At 33.1% G+C, this 22,116-nt stretch overlaps 1 protein-coding gene across 4 annotated transcripts in view; it reads right to left on the bottom strand.

The window, feature by feature from the left end:
- Positions 1-22,116, bottom strand: part of AGPS (alkylglycerone phosphate synthase) — a 204,373-nt gene that overhangs the window by 46,455 nt on the left and 135,802 nt on the right. For all 4 annotated transcript variants that reach the window (XM_045806173.2, XM_087861651.1, XM_045806171.2 and 1 more), the window contains 3 exons: positions 19,135-19,260; positions 16,993-17,101; positions 7,260-7,387 (listed from right to left, as the gene is read on the bottom strand). In XM_045806173.2, the coding sequence (XP_045662129.1) occupies positions 7,260-7,387; positions 16,993-17,101; positions 19,135-19,260 (363 nt within the window). The remainder of the gene's footprint in view (positions 1-7,259; positions 7,388-16,992; positions 17,102-19,134; positions 19,261-22,116) is intronic.

Raw genomic sequence — 22,116 nt, 5'->3', positions numbered from 1 at the left:
AGAATGCATATAGGATGTCATTAAAAAAATTACTGCTGATTTTCTTAGACATGATAATAGTACTGTGACTATGAAGAAAAACACCTTTATTTTTAGATGCATGTATAAATATTTAGAGGTCAAGTGCCATGCTGTCTGCAACTCAATTTCAAATGGCCCAGAAAACATAAACATAAAACAAACATAGCAAAAAGTCAATTGTTGAATATATAAGACAGATATATAGGTGACCATTACCCTGTTCTTTTAAAGTTTCTACATGCTTAAAACTCTCAAATTAAAAAATTGAAAAAATAAGTAAGCTTCAGGGCACTTGGTACATACAACAACTGATATTCAGTAATATTGACCGTGATTTTAACTTGACAGCTGAGTCACATAAACTAGTCAGTCATGTACTACTCCTATTTATACTGAGTCAGGGTAAATGGTTACAGACTAACACTTATCACAAAAGAATGAAAAGCTAAAGAAAGTTTATTGTATCTAGATTATAAATATTAGTTTTCAATACTTACCTTTCAGAAATTATCAAAATCAAAACAACACCTTTATTTAGTCTGTCTTCATAGTGTCATATTTTTAAAAAGTCAGTAAATGAGTTTTTTAGTTATCATCATAAGTAAATTCCCATTCTCTCATAAAGTAAATTCTCAAATTAAAAAACAGCATCTAGATTGCTTTATGATCCTTTGGCAACTGATAGTCTGTAAATGACTGTGCATCATTCTAAAAATATAAAGCAAGAAAAGTCTCTTAGAGTTTTACATGAAAACTTGCCACTATAACTAATTAAGTTTAAGTTCCTATAATCAAAAGACCAAAATAATGTTACTCTTAAAAAACAACAAGGAGAATCTGGGTAACTCTACCTATGGTTAAGATCAGGTTATGTTCCAACTGCTATAAAACCTCATTTTAAAACCTAAAAATATTTCCTTTAAAAGTTAGAGACATCACAAATCCTGAGAATTTAAGCTCTAAATTCATTCCAATGCTATTCAATTATGCTAAGAGTATTCCAAAGATGAGGAAAGGGGGAAAAGGGTCCTTGAGTTAAAGTGACCCCTGGTGGTATGTGATCAGAACTAACCCGAGAGGGAATAGTTTTAACAAGTAATTTTATTGGTGGGTTAATAATAATACGCATTCAGGGAATTTAAGGAACACTCAAACAAAATTTGCTTACCCAAACTGGAGTTAATGAAATAACTGATATATTTCCTACTATGATAAATGTATTTTTACTAGAATCCCTCAGGTCATCTGACTTGTACCCAAGTATACTTTATACTTAGTAAATAATCTGAAAAGAGATGAGAGACTCATTCATTATCAACTAATAAGGAAATATCAATTATCTTTGTTTTATCTGAGAAGAAATAAATAACCACATTGACCTCAGAGCACAAGTGTAAGACTGACTAAGTCAAATTGCTGACAATCTCTTCCCTTTAATGATGCTACAACCAGGAATTTACTTGAATATATAACCTGAAAAATAAAAAGCCATCACTGATTAGTTTTATTTACTGAGTAGAATTCTCTATACTAACTTTAAAAGTAACAGATTTCTCAATTCAAACATTTTCCCCAAAAAATAATCCCTATAAGAAACACATCAAAATATTTCTGCAAAATTTGTTTTTATGGAACTAAGTCATATCTCTTTCTTAACACAGAGAAAACCAGAACTTGCACTGCAGATGTGACACATTATTTGTGAAGGTATCTCTTAGTTTACTAGTTACTAGCAAATCAATACTAAAGCATTTCAAATGTCAGCAGGATTTCTACTATTCCAATTTCATAAAGATAAAATATAAAATATAAGCATTATGAATCATCTTTGTATTGAAAAGGCTTATTTATTCAAGTAGTAAATCAAACAAACATTCTCTATAGACTCTAGAATGGCCCAAATTCCTGAACCTTGAGTCTATTTTGGAGATAGTCTAGTTATCTCATATTATATCGGAAGCCAAAGCTCCAATACCAAACCCCTTGTACCTAACCATACAAAAATTTAAACACCTAAAATTTATCATGGTATACACCATCTGTAGTGATTACTAGAAGACAGGAACTATGTCTATTTAACTTACACAATATCCAATGTACTTTGTTGGATATAAAGTTAAGAGCACACTATCTCAAATAGATACACACACAAAAAAAATTAATAAATAAGTTCAAAAAAGGGTATGTGAAGAGAATTCTGTTAACTGCAAATTTCTAGACAGAAAAAAACTTAAAATGTAGACAGGTTCTTCCTCAGAGCTGATACCACAGATGAAACCAGACAGTATTTAAGGCTACTGGTATAACTGATTAGCCCTACTAGAAGTGACAGCTAGGAGTCCACATTGTAAACATTATATGTTCTTTAACAAGAGAATTACCTCTTGGTTTTAAAGAATGAAACAATATTTCCCTCCATTTATATTAAGGGAAGATCCAACCGTTAATGCCAAACAGTGTCTGTGGTTCATCACTTTCATTTTTCATTTTTGTAAAGGTGCAATGACTTGTTCGGACTAGCTCCTGGTTCAAAGTACGTCTTGTAACTGTCCTCAAGTTTAATATATTTTGCTGGATCACAGAATATAGAATCCAATTAATTAAACATTTGGCGAGGTTATTTTCTCCACTTCAGAGGGAGGGAAGAACACGTACTCACGCGTGCGTGCATGCACACACACACACACACACACACACACACACACTCATTTAAAATAACAATGCCATTTTCTACATGTAACAAATTATTTTCAAGAATTACTACTGAATATAAAGAAGTTTTAATTACTTTATAACGTAAGTGCTAAACCCAGCTCCTTTTAATTTATTTCAACCCCTCCAGGACAAATCAAGTTTAAAACAGAATACAAAATTGAGACATAACAGTCTGAGGTGTCAAACATGAACTATGTATATCTTTCCAAAATATGGCCTAAACTCTCTAGAAAACAACACCGTTACCAGTTTAAAATTGCTTAAAATAAAAGTGATGGTAGGTAGAATGGGCCACCCCTTGTCAAAAGGTAAAGAAGAAGCTGCCTTTTAATTTATAATTCTAAAAACCTAGTTCTAATACTGAGAAAGACAGTTTTCAGAGGAACGAATACTGATCTGTGCCACACACACTGTGTTCCCTGTGAATGGAACAGATGGTCCTCCCTCAATACTACAGGGCAGATCTCGTAAGTTTTCACTGGGAAGCGGAAACCCCAGACTTCAAAAATTGCTTTTGAGCTTATTTCAACACTTTTCCCTTAAAACTTTATAAAGATATCACTGTCATTTTTAAACAAACAATAAGAGAATAATAAAATACACCTGAAACTGATATTCTGATTAAAAAACACTTTCTCCTCTCCTGAGAGGCTACAGTTCGGAAATCTATTTTCTCAGGAAGTCTTAAAAATCACTTACTTACCCATCTACTGAGTTAAGCTGGAGATTATACTGGACTGCCATTTATAAGAGAATCACATTAATCTTCCACTAAATCTTCCTTTCTAGTTCCTCACCAGGCAGTGAAGTATTGAAAGAGGACAATCCTCACATGGACAAAGATTAGATGATAGACCTTAGTAGAATCCTTCTGCTGTCAGTATAAAGTTGTTTAATTTATTTCCTTTAGTAGGAAAAGTGATGAAAATACACAAAGAGCCCACTCTATTTGTAAACAAGCATGTATACGCCTTTCCAAAAGATACATATCCAAAATACAGTTTCCCATTTCAAAAGCAACTTGAGTCTGAAAATACCGCAAAAATGGAAGTGCCATGAAATGACAGTGAGAAATTACAAGCAGCCAACTCATTATTCAATCAAGAATTTGGCACAATCATAAACCATGTACCATCTATTTTAATGGATCTTAATTCTCCTGCTATCAGCTGAAATTCCAAATTGCAAATTGAACAACTAGTGCCAAAATCCGATAATTTTCTCAATTTTTCTGCCTCAGAATACTGTTACAAAGCAGGGCAGCACACACACTTCCATTCTTGACCTATGAGATTTGTACATTCTGTAAACTGATCTGTAAATGTCCTTAAACCATAACACAAGGATTTACCCATTTCCAGGGAAGGTAAATTATGTATTAATTCTTATGTATCTGTGCAGAAGTAAAATATGTATGTTCCCCAAACAGTGGAATATCTCCAAATTGCAGTAACTATTCTAATTGTTTCACTCATACAAGCAATATCTGAGAATAAAATATTATCTATCTAGGCTTTGTAATCAGTTTCAAGCAAGGCAAGCTCTCTAGTTGCATGGTATGTATATCTTTAAGAAGTGTCTATTACTAAGTACACAGAACCAAATTATTAAAACTATAGATTAGAAAGGAGCTTTCTTTTTATGTCTTTAACCACAGGGTGGCACTTTATCAACCATCACCTTTGTTTATTCCAAACCATACACCCAATACAGTTTTGTGTAGTCAATTTAGATTACGGTCACTGGTGAATATACAAAGAATTTTTTAAAATGAGTAAAAGGGCAATTTTTACTGACTTCTGCAAGGATGAAGGAAAATTTCAACCTCTGCTTTTCATTAGCATAAGTAGTTCTTCTCTGTTACTTTCTACCAGGGGCATATTAAATTGCACCAAAAACCACATCAGATTATGGCAACTATGTTTAAATCCAACATTTCCATTTTAGTAAAATTATAAATTTAGGATTCTGATATACTTATCATTTCTCGTTAATGAAACCTAAGATATATTTACTTATCTGCAATATGGAAAAGCAGGGAAACACAAAATACGTCTACCTCTACTTCGAAGATCACATTAACAACATTTTTTGACAAGTCTACTAAATCTGTGTTCCAGAATGGAGATCTTGTGGAGGGGCAGATTTGGCCAACATAGACTGAATGTGATCTCAATGAGATCTTTTGTTTAAAATACATACAAACCAGATAGTTTTATAAATTCTATGATTTAAAAAAAAAATCTGATTTGGCATTCCTGCTTATTTTGCCATAAAAAATGGAGACAACCATGGCCAATTAAAAAGATGTCATTCAAAACCTGAACAAGAGAGATAATATGAACTATATCTTTTATTATAAAGCTTTTTTGGGAGGGAGATAATCAAGCTTGACAGAAAGCAGATAAAAGAACATAACACAAAGAATAAGTTATAATACAAAGTGAAAACACTTTAAAAATCATTAAGAAAGATTGAAATTAATAGGAAAATATAATTCAATTATGGAAAATGGTTTGTTTTGATTTTTAATTGGTGAACTTAGTTATTTTGTAAACAAAACAAAACAAAATAAAAACAAAGAACACAAAAACCTAGCCTTCCACTCTCCTAGGTTTTAAATAACTCAAAGGCAAAAACACAAGGCTTTGCAAATTTGTTCTTTTATTCCTTAACACCTGGGTTATCTTATATTTGAAATTACTTTCCTTTGCCTCTAACTGTAGAAGGTTTTAGCAACAATATTAAAACACACTTGAACTTTACTCCTCAGTGCTCAGATATTATATTAGAATAACAAATATTTACTCCTAAAACTTATCTCCACTCCTTTATTCAATAATCCTGCTTTAAAATATTATAAATAGTTAATATTACATGAATTATACATAATATATTAATATTTAACAATATAGGATGTGTTGGTATATTATATCTACATATTAAAATGTTTAAATATTACACCATCTCATTATTTTAGCAAACAGAGCATAATACTTACTGTATATTCTAGCTAACCGTAACATAATATCCCCAAAATCTAAGAATTAGGAGCTCTTCTTGTAAAAATTTCAACTATTAACATTCACTTTTGCTTTAACATCACCAAAGTAACCTGCCACAAGTTCAAGAATGTTCATTCCAGGACTATACTTCTCTATTTAAACTCTTCCCCCACCCAGCGGTAAGTCAATCAAGATTAAGGGGCCTATAGCCTAAGTCTTGATGAAGGAAGCAATCTAACTGATAAGTAACTTGGAAGCTACTTGGAAATTATAAAAATTATCTTTGTCAACTGTGAGATTAGGTGACCACATAGCTGAACTTCCTGCAAGTGGAAAACTGACAGAAAAAAAATGAAAATCTCAGAAAGCAAAACTCAGTGTATGAACTCAAGAACAATGGAAATGGTAAATATGTGAGTAAATGTAAAGTATTTCTGCTTATTTTAAATTTCTTTAAAACATTCAGAGTGGTTGTCTTGGGATGGTGGGAAGATAAGACTCTTGACCACTTTCCATTTCAATACCTTACAAAGAACACAGTGAATATGGAGTATTTGTTGGATATCATTCCTTTGCCTCATCAGATCCTCCCTTCACCCTGCTCATACTACCTGGAAGCTGACCTATATGGGTCAGGTCAGAAAGCTCCTTTGCCCTCAAGATTCTACTTGCATATAGCTGATGGGGAGTACAAAAGAACTCTAGGAGTTTGGAGAAAGCAAGAAGAAACAGGCTGGAGTATGTTCCCTTGATTTCCTCCCTGCTGAGTAATGTTGCAATAAAAACTTTTTAAAAACCATTGTAGTTCAAACAATGAGCCAAATGCCTAAAGAAATGCAAGAATTTCTACAACGATACATAGAACATAGAAATAAAATTACATGGCATTATCTGGTCTTTTAAAAATCCTCGATAATTACATCTTTTTTTTAAGAAAGGAAGAGAAAATGGGAATTCTTAACGTATAGCTAAATATATTATGTTACATTATGCTATATTATGTTATTTAATTTAAAATATAGCTTAGGTAATATTATAAAACAAAGTAGGGCCTAGTAGTAGCACATTCTAAGAATTGAGAGAGTTTGATTACCTACACTCAATTTCTGTATTTTTGGATCATTGACATTCAGCCATTTATTTTAATTCCAATAAATGTCTTAGTTTAAGAAAAATTATATATTACTTCAAATTAATCACAAAATGTCTTACCTAAAAATAATTTATGAAAACATAACATTCATTAAAGGCAGAGTCATTCAAAGCCATCAACCCAAGTACATATCTTACCTTGGCTTAAAATCACACAGCACTCTTTAAACCAAAAAATAAAGAAATAGCAACTGCACTTACAGGGATGATTTTACATTACCTTTTCATATAGAACTGGGTAAAAACCACATATATAACACAACTAATATGAAGATTATATGTGACATATCAAAATCAATTACGCAGTAGAATTTTTTAAAATATAAATATAGATGGGTGGGTTTTTGTTGTTTGTTTTTTTTTTACCTGTTTTGCAATTTCTCTTAAACAGGCTACTCCTTGTTCAAAATTAGGGAAAGCTACTGAGCCATACTTTTGGTATTCAGGGATTGGTCTGATTTTTATTGTAGCTTCTGTTATCACACCAAGAGTTCCTGAAAAAGAAGGGGGAATAATCCAATATATCACATGCCAATCTTCTAAATCATATTTAAATCTATTTTATCTATTTATTCTATTAATTTATTCTATTCATATTTAAATCTATTTATTCTATGTGGGGAATAATGGCTACTCAAGTGTTTTTAGAAAAACAAACAAATTTTATACTTTCTAAAAAAAAAAGGTTTTGGAATACATTTTTCTTATGTTATATATAAATACTTTAAAGCATTTTTAAGGTAACCTTCCTCCAAGAAGGTTACTTTTAAAGAGTTTTAAAAGTATTACAACCTATTAAAAGAAAAAAAATTTTGAAAAACAACAGGTTTGTATATCTCATACATTCAGACAAAAGTATATTCTGATATTTGTGCCTACTTTCACCGTGCGAAAAATTTGCTGGGGCAATAAGAAACTTCTGTGAGAATTTAAAATGATAGAAGAAATTAGAGGGACTATTATTACCTTGCCTTTTTTCTTAGGAATTCATACAAAGACAATGGCAATACTAAGATGCCCTTGTTAAGACACAAAAAAACCTGATAGCTCAGAGAAAGAGTAGTTACCATAAATATACAGTACAAGAGAACCACCAATGAAACAACGCTCTTTCCTTTATTACATGGAGGAGGGACAAATCAAAGAGGAAAAAAGCAAGTTAAATATAAACTACATTCTATGAGATGTAAATAACTATACTAAAATATCTAAAGAGACATGATTAAAATCACTATATTCATGAAGCCAAACTTTTCAAATTAGTGGTTTCTGATGTACAAATGGTAGAAATTATTAATACTATTAGCAAATTTTCTGAGAATCATGAAAAAAAGAATAAAGAAAGACGTAAATCTCTGCATTGGAGAACTTAATGGTAACACTAGAAATAAATAAAAAGTATCACAAAAATCAAAGCTTCCAGTAAATTTATAATACACCCAAAATGTCAATATAGAATACAAGATTAAAAACTGAGTCCATTAAAAAGTAAATTACATTAGATCACAGTATGTTCATCACATATACAAATGATTGCCTACTGAGATATCAAATATAACCCTATTATAATTTGTAAAATCACAAAAACTCTGCAAGTCTGGCCCGATTAGCATTTAAATAAAAAGTAAATATATCTTGTACATTTTAAAAGATCACAAAAGTGACTAAGGCTTTATCTTTTATTTTAGCATCTTTATTGAGATATAATTCACAAACAATAAAATTCACCCATTTAAAATGTAAAACTCAGTATGTTTTCAGTATATTCACAGATATTTGCAACTATCATTAAAATCTAAGTTTAGGGGGCACCTGGGTGGCTCAGTGGGTTAAGCGACCAACTCTTGATTTCGGCTCAGGTCATGATCTCAGGGTCACGGGATCAAGCTCCGTGCTCGGTGCAGTCTGCTTGTCTGTCTCCCTCTGCTCCTCCCTCCTCCTCCCCCACTCCCTCTCTCTCAAACAAATAAATAAAATCTTAAAAAAAAAAAACCTCTAAGTCTAGAACATTTTTATCACTCCCCCCCAAAAGAAACAGCCATTCCCTGTTTCCCCACACATACACTTCAGCCCTAGACAACCACTAATCTAGTAACATTTCTATAAATTTGCCTATTCTGGACATTTCATATAAATGGAAAGTGTCTGACTTCAGCTTGGGTCATGGTCCCAGTGTCCTGGGATGGAACCCCACATCAGGCTCCCTGCTCAGTGGGGAGCCTGCTTCTCCCTCTTCCTCTACTGCTCCCCCTGCTTGTGCGCCTGCTCTCTCTCTGTCAAATAAATAAATAAAATCTTTTAAAAAAATAAAAAATAAATGGAATCTTGTGACAATACGTGGTCTTTTGTGACTGGCTTCTATGTTTTCAAGGTTTATCCCTGTTGTAGCATGTATTAGTATTCCATTCCTTTTTAATTGTGGGCTATTATCCCATTGTATATATAATTCATTTTGTTTATCCATTCATTAGTTGATGGACATTTGGGTTTCCACATTTTTTAAAACTAGATTACCAGTTTAATATAAAAACATGATATTACTCAGGCAGAGCCAAGATTAAAAAAAAAAAAAAGAGAGAGAGAGAGAGATGCATAGGGCAAAGTATGGGGGACGGGGCCCAGAGTTTCCATGCCCTCTGCAGATGCATCACCCTCCCAGCACCTCCATGCGTTCACCACCCTGGAAGCTCCCTGAAACCCGCATTTTAGTGATTTTTATGGAGGCTTCATTACATAGGCATGATTGATTAAACCACTAAATCAATGTCCAGCCCCTCTCCCCTCCCTAGAGCTGAAAGTTCCATAGGTTTCCACCTTTTGCCTACTTCATATGAATAATGCTACTGTGAATATACATACAAATTTACATACATATTTTTGTGTGGATGTATGTTTTCCTTTCTCTGGAATATATACATGAAGACTTTTTTAATTGCAGAAAAACTTCTGGTCCTATTCCACATAACCCTGCCCTCAGCTACCTTTTCCTAAGGCTACATTCCAGACAACTACCACCAAGAGGTTGGGGGAATGGGGAGGAGGTTAGTTCACTTCTTGTACCCCGCCTTAGCTGGTGGGACAGAGGCTCTACTTGGAGTGACATTAATACTGGGGTCCCAACTGCCCTTAGCCTGGCTTGTAAAGAGATGGCATCTTGCCAGGAGAAGCAAACCAAGATCTGTTTTCCTTTCCCCTTCTTTTCCCTAGCACTGAGCTACGAAAGTAGGGATATCCTCAGAGAAAGCATGCCATTGCCCCCCTCCCTTCCCCAGAGCCACTCTCAGAGACTCAGAGGCTCAGAAACTCAGGGGCTCAGGGATTTGTTCTCAAGGGGCTGAGGAGGGAGTGGGAAAGGGAACACAAACCAAAAAGCAGCTACTAATCTCTTTCCAAAGAAAATTACTTTGTTTGCAACAAACAGAGCATGGAGAAGTTCAAACCTAAGAACACGCTCAAAATAGTGGAGGATGTGGTAAAAGACAACTGGGAGGACATCGGTAAATTTATTGGAGATAAAGGCAACGCTGTACGCCAGCTAGTTTGCTTGTACAGAAACAGTGTGGAGGACCCCAACTATGCTCAAAAAAAGAATCCCAAACACTAAGCTCAGCAACTATCCCTTCTAAGAGATATACTTAAAATGGGTGACTTTTTTGGTATGTGAATTATATTTCAATAAAGCTATTAAAAAATAACCATTACAAGTTAATTAATTCTCCAAATGAATTACAAATGAAACATCAGAGTTATTTTCTTAAGTAAGGAACTAACAGTTATACATTTTACAAACAGGAAAATTTTTAGAAGGAAATATCTTAGACTATAAAAGTAGTCTAAAAGAACTTCTAAACCTTTGCCAGAGAAGAGGCAAAAGGCTGACAGGTAAACTACTAGTACTATGATGTCTCCTCATCCACAGTACAGAATTATCTATCACACTTGTTCGTTCCTACGAACACTGGTCGCATCACTTGAATTTTTAAAGTTGCTAATTTTCCTACCACTATACTAATACCATCACTAAGCTTATTTGTAATTCTTTCAACTCTTTTCAACATTTTTAGACGCTCCCGATAGCCTTGTTAAAAGTCGTTTCTACAAATGAAATGAAGTTTGACAGGCATATACTCCTAAACACAGGAATCATCTTCTCTATTTACTCTAATTTGATCACAGATTACAGAACACTTTAATAAATACTTGCTGAAACTCAAAAGTCTCCAGATTGAAATCCATTAAGGAAAAGGTCAGTATAAGCCGTGATTGCAGACAGGAACACTCTTCTACTTAAAACTAAACTCCAAGTTCCAAGTTTTTGTGAAATCCTTCCTTAACATCTGAGAAATGGAGCCATTTGAAAATATATCTTTGAATTATAGCATATAACATCATCTAATACAACTTAAATAAAATCCAGGAAAAAGCTGGAAACCATTTAAATGCCAATCAATGAGGGTCTGGTTAGTGTACATTCAGTAGCTGTCAAAAAGAATGAAGTGGCTCTAAATATAATGATATGGAGTAAGCTTTATAAAAGGGTAAAGCAGAGTAGTAAACTCCTGTTTGTGCTTTTAAAACTGCATACATATATACTTAAATATAGCAGTGTTTACTCTGAACAAAGGAAAGGATCAGAAGGGACAGAAGGCAGGTTTTCCCGTATACATCCTTTAGTACCTTTTGAATTTTGTACATTTGTCCATATTTTAATTTTATTGCTTATTCAAAAAGTTGATTTTAAAATATATATATCTTCACATTAGCAAACTTCCTTCAAAATTCTAATTCTACATCAAAATTCTAAGGTACCAGTGAAAAGTGACCATGCCTTAACTTCTACCTACCTGTATTGCTTCCTATGTAGAGTAGGCACTCTAAAGTAGTAAAACCCACCGTAACATTATAAATGAGGTTAAAAAATAAATAAAAATTAGTAAAATGAGACATTGCATTATTGCAAGGTTAATGAAATGCCCAAGGCAAGTCTCTGCAACTATCCAGCTATGAGTCTACTGGGGGTCCCACTGTGAAAGCAAAATCATCCAGGTCTCAGAGGGCAGCTTCCACTCAAATTAGCCATCACAAATGGATATATCTAAATTCACTTAATCAAAAGGCTTGTTTCTGTTGTGTTTTATTATATTTATTGATTCCTTTGCTTTGGGAATATTATGTCAGTAGAGTGATATCAAAGACTTGGATTACTTATCACTTGATTATATGTACATTACACCACTTTATAACACTTTTACATTTTATATCTACTTTATATAATTGTTTATAAATAGCTCCATGGCAATATGACATCACAGAGGCTTATACATCATTCACTTTCTGTTTTATCAAAACTACATTACAGTAAATTTAAGAATTTTCTATTTTATAATTTTCCAATCTGATGTTTGTTCTCAAGAAAACCGAAAGCTTCAAGTGCTATTTGATATAAATGCAAGTATTTGCTTAAAGTAAATAAACTCTTTTGTAATTTAACAATACTTTCAGGTGACTTCAGGACTAAGAAGAACGGCAGTCATTTGATCCTGAATCTTCACCCTCTCTCTACTTTCCTCCCCAAACATAAAAATCAACAAGAAACACAAAACCACAAATAATACTGAAATGAAACTCAATATTACTAGGAGACAAAAAAATACTCTGACCTTCACATCACCTGTTAAATAGAGATAAAATGAAAAAATTACAAAAGGCTTACTATAGCCTTCCACCTGCTACAAGCTTGTAAGGGTAGAAAGTAAGGGAAGGCTTAAAAGAAAAAATGGAGAGTTATCAGAAGACCTGGAGGAAGTAAAGACAAAATCAACCACAGACAGCAAAAGTGCAACACTAATACCAAAATCCTGTACAGGGAAATCCACAGCCCTGGCTATGGGGAGGGGTTTGAAAATGAGAGGAACTAGAAATGGCAGCCTTGGAGAAGCAAGGGGAGTATTTTCAGGGAAGCATCATATTCAGAGAAATGTGGTACTCCTTGGAGACAAAGTACTGATGGGAAAGAATGAAGTAAGAGAGGGAAATTAAAGATCTTATAAAAATAAGAGAGAAAGAAGACACGCCATGCCTTCTCCCACCAAAACCACCACCATCCACAAAACAAGTAGCACAAGAGAGGGTAGGAGTGACAGAAAATGACATTCCCAAACTAGGAAACACTTTCTAAGTAATAAATAGCAACAGAAAAAAAGCAGACCAAATCCACAAAAACTACTGGAAAATGACAAAATGTAAATAAAAGCTTTTCTGCTGATGAAAAGTCTCTCCCCTAAACCAAACATGATCCTGAAAAAAAACAGTAATAGACATCTCAAACTGAATTAAATATAGTCAAGCAAGCATTTGGGGATATTAAATAAAATACCTGAATCAGAAATACAAACATTAAAAACACAAGTGCACAAAAAACAAGAAGAAATGAAATAAGAGATGACTAATCTCAGGAAAGAAAAAGAACAGCAGCAACAATAACACAACATATAAAAATGAAGGCTAAGTTATAAGGTATCCAAAGGAAAACAGAGAATAGATTTCAAATGAAGACTTAATAAAGGGCATTGAAGAAAAGAAGGAAAATAACCAAGAGAATGAAAATGAAATAAAGAAAAAAGTTGGGGAATAAAAAGGGTCAGAGAAATATAGTGGCTGAAATGCCAAACAAGCAAACACAGTCAGACATAGTACAACTGGTGTCCCTGAAGAAGAAAAATCAAACCATTGGGGGGGGGGGGAGACCCCTAATATTTAACACTAGATGCAAAAAACTTTCCAGAAAGAATAAAAGACCTAAATATAAACACAGAAAGGGTCCACTGGGTGCCATGCAAAACAACCTAGGACAATCAACTCTGAGCTATAAAAGTAGTAGACTTAAATAATAAAGAAAAAAATCTTCAGGACACCCAGGCAAAAAAGGGAAACAAGTTACAAAGCCAAAAGAAATAGCTTTAGATTTTTTTAAAACAACTTATAAAACCAGGCAACATTGAAGCAGCATTTTCAAGAAACAAGGAAACAAAGTACAACCCATGGATATTATAACCACTCAAGCTGTCCTACAAGAGGTAAAATTACACAAAAGTACTGATAATAAGCATTTCAGTTATTTCAACATATAGCAAAAAGCAAAAACAAGGGTGGGTCACGGGTTAAAAAAATAAAAATGTAGTTTTCACCATTTTTCAAATAAAAGAGCAAATTATTTTGAGTTACTAGTAAATTCCATACATAAGAAAGGAATGCAAAGCATTTCGGAGGCTTTGACTATTTATTATAATTTTCATTATATTGATCATGTTATAGCACCTAAAATGGAAGGAAGCTGCTAACTGAAAAAAAATCATTATGAAAAATTTGTAACACAAAACAAGACAAAAACATTAAATTTAACATGGTTAGTCATATGTAGAACTTAGTAGAATCAGGAAAATACATTTTTTTAATGATAATGCTTTCAAGGTTGTCATCAGATGATTTAACTGTAGCAAAAAAATATTTTTAAAACTTGAGGAAAAGTTTATGATTCACATCTAAGGCAGGTGCTTATTATTCAGATGGTTCAAGATAGCAGATAAAAATACATATTATAAAAGAATATGAACTTGTTGTGATGAGTACCAGGTGATATACAGAGGTGTTGAATCACTACATTGTACTCCTGAAACTAATATTGTACTGTATGCTAACTAGAATTTAAATAAAAACTTTAAAAAAATAAAATTCAAAAGTAAAAAATAAAATAAAAAAGAATATGATTTCTCAATCATGCGGTCTCCTGGCCTACATTAAGATGACTCTATACCCACATACATACAGAGATGGGGATTAAGGACTATAAATGCACTTGTAAAGATCACTAATGCCAACAACAATAGTAATAAATTTAACATTTGTTGAGTACTTACTAAATGCTTATAGACTGCTTATCCTAATTTCATTTACTCCTCACAAAAGCTTATGAAGATGGATTCTTTTATTGTCCCCATTTTATAGCTGAGGACACTGGCATAGAGAATTACCTAATTTACATAAAGTCACAGAAATTTAAGTGGTGGAACCAGGATTGAAATCCAGATTTGAAAGATATGCTCCTAAATCACTATGGCATTTTACATGTATGTTTATAATAAGATCTCATTTAAATACAGTAATTTGCCCTAGTATATATGTTTAATAAATAACATTTCTTTGCTTACTTTATTATTACGAGTTTACCTTCCTTAAATTCAAAGAATAATTGACTACTGAGGGGGGTAGTCTAGTCATTTAGATACAGTTTAAACTATTTTAAAAGGCATAAAAGACCAAATTATCTCTCCAGCTATCCTGTAACCCTTACCACTCTACCCCTAGACCTGCTGCCTACTCCACCCTATGGTTAAATCTTATGTTCCGGTTACACTGAAAACCTGGCAGCTTCACCAGGCAGACAAGGCTCTTCTCACTTCTAGGTCTGTCCACCTGCAGTTCTCTCTGCAGGGCAACTCCCTCCCCACCTTACTCCCTCAACTCCTTATCAACCTTCAAGGACTACTTTAGGCATGGCCCCTCTGAAGAGGTCTTCTTAAGCACCCATCAATGCGAACTTTGTCTATATTTCTCCTGCATTTACTTCTATCATATAATTTATCATACTGTACTATAAAGGTCAATTGTTACCTGTGTCCTTCAGTGTGCCAGCACAGGATATAGCACCAAAAATTTAAAAATACAAAGCAATGGGAGTTACTTAAAAAGATCATTTATATTTATAGAGTTGACTCCAACTACATATGAACCAACAGTATAATTAATAACTGTCAGTTTTAATACCTATTTGTTACTCAATTTGCCACCTGGTGGCAAAAGGTTATATATTTTAGCTAACTTTTGGATGATGTGTTAGTATAAGCAGTTGCAGAATATTTACCAAAGAACTATATTAAGGGAATTTAACACTTTTTCTCATTAAAAATGTAGTTCTATCTTTCCATAGACGAGTATACTGATCAGAAAAGGAATAAGAGAGTAAACTGGGGAGACATCTTGACAAAGGTTTATCACTGATTATCATGAAAAAATATCTAAGCTATATATTGGTCATCAAATCAATCGTTGACCTTTAGCATGTCACTGATACACAGTTTGTCATTTTTTCCCTCCTTGATGTTACTATCAAAAGATAGAATTTATGTCCTATCATCCTAGTTTATTGTAATTGTTCTCTTATCCATAAATACAGCTGAACATTTTGAAAAACTCCTTTTTAGCTTGTACCATCTTCTAAACTAGTAATGAGTTCCTCCACTAATTTAGAGACATTTGTTTTATCTTATTTCTCTGAATTTAAGGGATATCCCTCTCTACCATTCTAAGAATTGAAAAATACGACTATGCTCATCTTATCCATAAAATTTACCACATAACAGTTAGTTTGCAAAATAGAAGGTCAGTTTTTTTCCTGAACAGTAAAGCAATTAAATGTTTTGTATGAGATAAAGAACTACATTCTAATCCATCCAGCATTAAGTAACCAAGCAAATAGTAGTTAAATAGTAAAACAACAACAACCAAAAAAAACCCCCAAAAAACCCCAACCAAACATACATTTTAAAAGATACGTAAATCAACAGGATTTTAAATTCCACTTCTTCAAAGAAGCAAATAGCACGTAACAAAAGGTACAATTATAGAACGACAAGACACTAAGACAATACTTTCTCAGCCCTCCCCGCCCCCACCAAGAAGTCAGACAAGATTAGAGAATACTAAAATATAAAATTTTAAAGCCAACCATTTTAAATCTTAACAACTACTCTTCCTAAAATCACTGATTAAAAACTCTAAAACAAAAATAAAATACCAAAAAGGCTAACTTATCTCTAAAACTATAAAAAACCAAAACGTAAAAGGACATTTAATAAGATGTTCTCATAATAAAAACTTTATGAAGTACTAAATTAAAGAAATAAAACTTGAAAAAAATCACCATTCTTTAAATATATAAAACATGTCTTTCCTTCAAAGATCTTATATCACAATATCACAGATTTTCACAAAACTGAGTCACTAACCTGTATTTTTTCATAATAAATTTAGTTATATTTACCTTCAGATCCCATGATGAAGTGATGGATATCAGGGCCTGTTGACATACGAGGTCCTTGACAGCTTTTTTCTATTATACCTCTAGGTGTTACCATTTTTATATGAACCACCTGTTTAATACAATGCACGATATAAATTCTACATATTTGTCAGTGAATGTTGTGTGGGTGTGTACACACATTCATCCATATTTATAAAAAACTCTCCTTTTAAAAATATTGGATTAAGTGATAAATGGTGACACCTTTCAGAATTCTAATACCTTTTAATAATTCTTAAGACTAAAAATAAATTTTATATAACTTTAAAAGAAGAAAAAAATCATTCTAAGATTATTGATTGGGTATATTCATCATCTTAAAACAATGAAAAGCACTTTTCTTTAAACCAAATTTAGTCTAGGATTATCAATGTGGCCAAGAACTAAAGGAAAAAAAAATAATCAATGATCATATTTTAATAGGTTCATTCTTTCACCTTTTTAACAATGCTGATGAAGCACTGTTACTCACATCAAGCTGCTTCAGATGCTTAGAATTCTAAGAAAAATTTATTCTTGCCTTATTCCCACCCTCAATTTATCTACTTTGCCCACTCAGTAGAAAAGAATGACAAGAATGAAGTATTAATTATAACCAGGTCAAAATTAGGATGAAGAGGAAGATGTAATGTTAAAGAGAAGAAAAGAGAGATGCACAGGATACAAGTCTCACACCAGTGAAAAAGTACACTGGAGGGGAAGGGACTCAAAAACAGTTCCTGAAATCCAAATCAGGAAATGGTTATGTGAAAATCCAACACATTTTTACAACAGCTTTTTGACAGATAAACAAAAATAGTCTATTTATTATTTAAGGAAATGAGCAGAGGACATCAATAAACAATTCACAAAATTAAAACTTAAAAATCACCAATGAGGACATTTTAAAAGTATACATTCACTAGCAATTAAAGAAATAAAAAATTAAAAAGACAAAAATCTAAATAAAAGGTCCAGTAAAATAAAGATCCTCATAGTGCTAAGGGGAATGCCAATTGGCACAAATTTCTATGAAGCATTTTGGTGACAAAGATTCAAAGACTAAAAAATGTATATAAACATCTTCATTCAACAATTCAAGCTCTTGGAACTTCCCCAAAGAAAGTGATTAAAGATGTATGCTAAAGAAATTACTAAAGAAGATATTTTCCCCTTTGTTTCCTACAATTTTGAAATTAAGAATAATTTAAATATTCACTAATACGGAATTACTTTATAAACCATGAATTATCAGTAAAAGAATTATATGCACTCTAAAAGTGATAGTGTACATTTACATTTGTCTTTGTTCATTTACAAATTAATATATTGATAACACAGTTTAAAGAGATTAAACACAGCATGATCCTGTTTTATATAAAGCTAGATATATACATGCAAATAAGCACATTAGGATATATGCTTATAATCTGTGGTCCTTAAGGCTCTCCAAGAAAGGAATAAATTACATGCGTTAGCAGTACTAAATGTAGCAGTCTATCACATATTTGCTTAACTATGATAAAGTCTTTAATAATCCAATAGTAAAAGGATTAAATTCTCTCTGAAATTGAATTTGTTATTTTATTTGTAAAAAGAAAAATGTGATTTCTAAAATATCCTCAATTAAAAAAAAACAGGATAATGTAAACATTTTAAGTGTTTATAATATACACTAATAATAATTCCATGCAGTGAATATTCTACTTTACAGAAGAGGAAACAAGTTTAGAAAGGTGAACCAATCTGCACAAGGTCACAGAACTAATCACTGGAAAAGCTACACATGGAACAAATGATATCTAATTCCTAGCCAGAATGCCCACAGTTACACTATTACCACACTAACTCCCAGAAGACTGGCACCGGATCAGCTAAAATAAAATGATGTACACACACAGGTCATACTGCCACCTACTAGAACATTTTCAATCAGGCTCTTTAACTCTACATAGAAAAAAAAATTTTAAGAAAAATAAGTATAAACTCTCCTGAGGCAAAAGAGTGGCAATGATAAGATCACTAAATAAATGGAGACCCTACCACACAACTCTAAAAAAGGTTTTAATCACTTTATAGTCATAAACTAATGAATTGTGACATTGTAACCAGAAAAAAATTTACCAGGTCCTCAATATTGCCATAGATATTCTTCTTCATGCCCGATGCCCGAGTAGATACCCATCCTCCCACAGTGCTGAATTCCAGGGAGTCTGGTTCATGACCTGTACAATAACCACTTTCTTTAAGCTGAAAAACAAAGAAATGTAGTATTTTACTAGTGAAAATGGGACCATTTCACATATCACTCAACGCATTAACTCTTCACACTTTAAAATTTCCATATGTCACTGGTATTTGGATTCATTAAAACCTATACAGAAAAAGAAATACTTTTATCATGCTCATCCATAAAATTTTTTAAGCTTTTGCCCAGTGGAAAACTTTACAGAACTAAAAAATGTGGACCAAAAGACAGGTTTGCTAGCCAATCTTACTCCTTACATCCTTTCAAAATAAAATCAATAACTGTCCCTACTTTTTTTTTTTTTTAACCGCAAAGAGACGATTTAAATACTTATGGAGATCAGATTATGCTTAAATAACTGCCAACTTCACCTAAACACTTTCAATGAATAAAGCACTTAATGTCTTGTTCTCCCTACCCTAATATAATATGCAGCAGGCCTGCAGAAAATCTAAGCAAATTGCCTGTACTTAATTCTCTCAAGGAGTCATGTGTTTTAATGTACAGCCATCTGGCTAGGTTTCCTGCATGTAATACCGTCATTTATTTGTGATGCAGATCATGCATTCCTGTACATTAAATAGTCACTTGTTTCTCATTTTTCTATATTAGCTTGGCTTTGCCATCTGCACAGCACCTGAAGTCGAATGGATGCCCTTTACTGCAACACCACCAAAGCCATTCCACTGAAATCATTTTAAAGACTCAGCCATCTCATGTCAAATGGTACAGACACCACCATCTGCACACTCACTGTCTACTGCACTCAAGCCCATCAATCTGTATTGACCATTTTGATAGTCATCCAGTTAAGCAACTGCTTCTATTTTTCAAGTAAGCCATGCAGAGATGTAGAATATGTCAGCTATGTTTCTTCCGTAAGTATGGTACAAAAGTTGTGATCCAAAATGAGAGAACCTAATAGGTTAAACATAATTTGTCAGCTTTTTCACATAAGCATTGCAAATTATTTATCTTTTCTAATATTTTTGCTAGGAAAACAACATTTAAAGAGACATCAATTATTAATAAATAATTTCACTAAATATTGAAGGTGTTTCATAATTTTCACTAAATATTGAAGGTGTTTATTTAATTTAAAGAAGTTATTAACTACTCACAAAGAAGTAGCTTAAATATATGAATGAACAATTTAAAATGAGGATTATCGGACTGATATTTTATAGTTCTAATCTAACTCCCTATCTATATTCATATTATTTACTCTCAAAAAAGACTACTGTTACTCAATTTTTCTGAAATTAGCAGAAAAAGAAAAAACATTCATAGGGCACTTAGATATCCTAGCACTAAACAGGGAGTTTTCACATATTCTCATGACAAAATCTCCACATTACCTACACCAAAGCAAATTAAATCTAAACTATTTCTATAAGTACATCCAATGTTAGATATACTTATAACTTGCCTCTTATGTCTGGTAGGTTACTTCATTACCTTCCTCAATAATAAAGTGGCTACCATGAGCCAGGAATTATGTAAAGCAATGAAAATGAGGATATAAAAAGAACAACAACAAAAAAAGACAGTCTCTATGCTCAAGGACCTCGACCCAGCACACCATTTTAAATCTACTACTTTGTTAAAATCTGACTAACTTCCTGTGTAATGGTTAAGAACCTGAACTTGAAACTTGTCATTTATGCTTGCTAGAAAAACTGCATGCTACAGTGCACTAATAAGCAACAATTTTTGGCATATGGTTAGGTATTTAATAAATGGTACCTATGACCATATACATTCAGCCACTTTTTCTTCTGTGTCTTTGCTGTGTCTTTTTGTTTTTGTTTTAAAGATTTTATTTATTTATTTGAGAGACAGTGAGAGAGAGAACAAGTGCGGGGTGTGGGGCAGAGGGAGAAGCAGACTCCCCACTGAGCAGGGAGCCTGATGTGGGGCTCGATCCCGGGAGTCCGGGATCATGACCTGAGCAGAAGGCAGACACTTAACCAACTAAGCTACCCAGGCGCCCCTTGCTGTGTCTTCGTTAATGTCACTAGTTGCCAGAAAAATCTGAAGAAAGATTTACAGATTTAACTCATATAGTAAAATAACCTCTCCTCTCCATCTGTATGCCATAAAACAGAGTAAGAATTTTATCTTACTCACTTCGGTACTCCCATTCAATGTTAAAACAACAAATATTTACTATGTTCTAAGCATCAGACACATCACTAAGAGCAAATCCTAAATTGCAGAGCTTGTTATTATATAGATAGAGAAAGGAACTGAAATTAACATGAAACGTAATTAAATAAATACAGAACAATTAGAAGTGTAACGGAAAAAATTAAAAGTGCAGCAGGGACATTCACCAAGTTCAAGTAAAAGGAACTAGATTTACCCTTTAACATGAAAAAAATATATATATATGAAACAAAAGTCTTTAAACACTGAACATGAGGTAACAAAGGGCTGTGATCCCTTGAGAAAGCAAACAAAGTAAGTGAATACTATCCATGCCCCATGCTTATGCTCCAGACTGCGATGCAGGTAAAGACAATCCAGGCACGACTAGCAGTGTGAGGTAAGGAGACTGAGTTCAAAGCTGTGGGAAACCAAAGCATCTAGAATTCACAAGAGAAAGTACTGAAGAGAAGAGAGCTGCACAGAGAGAGAACCCTGAAGACTGGCAGAGGGTCCCCTCAAGTAGTTGGCAGAGTAATGAAAAGCACATACCAGTGAGGAAACTACCAAGAATGAGAGTTAAAAATAATCCAAAAGGATTAGAGAAAAGTACCAGCACTCATACAGGGCCAGAAATCTGTTCCCACCAACCTGACTTGGAAAATTTTTCCTTCACAAAGCATGAGATAGAAACCCAAGATGGTCATTCC

Source organism: Ursus americanus, chromosome 1 (assembly GCF_024610735.1).
Source record: "Ursus americanus isolate L20-20 chromosome 1, mUrsAme1.1.p, whole genome shotgun sequence".
In the NCBI taxonomy this organism is placed as follows: domain Eukaryota; kingdom Metazoa; phylum Chordata; class Mammalia; order Carnivora; family Ursidae; genus Ursus; species Ursus americanus.
The sequence above is the reverse complement of the archived record's forward strand: the minus strand, read 5'-3'. Positions and strand labels throughout refer to the sequence as shown.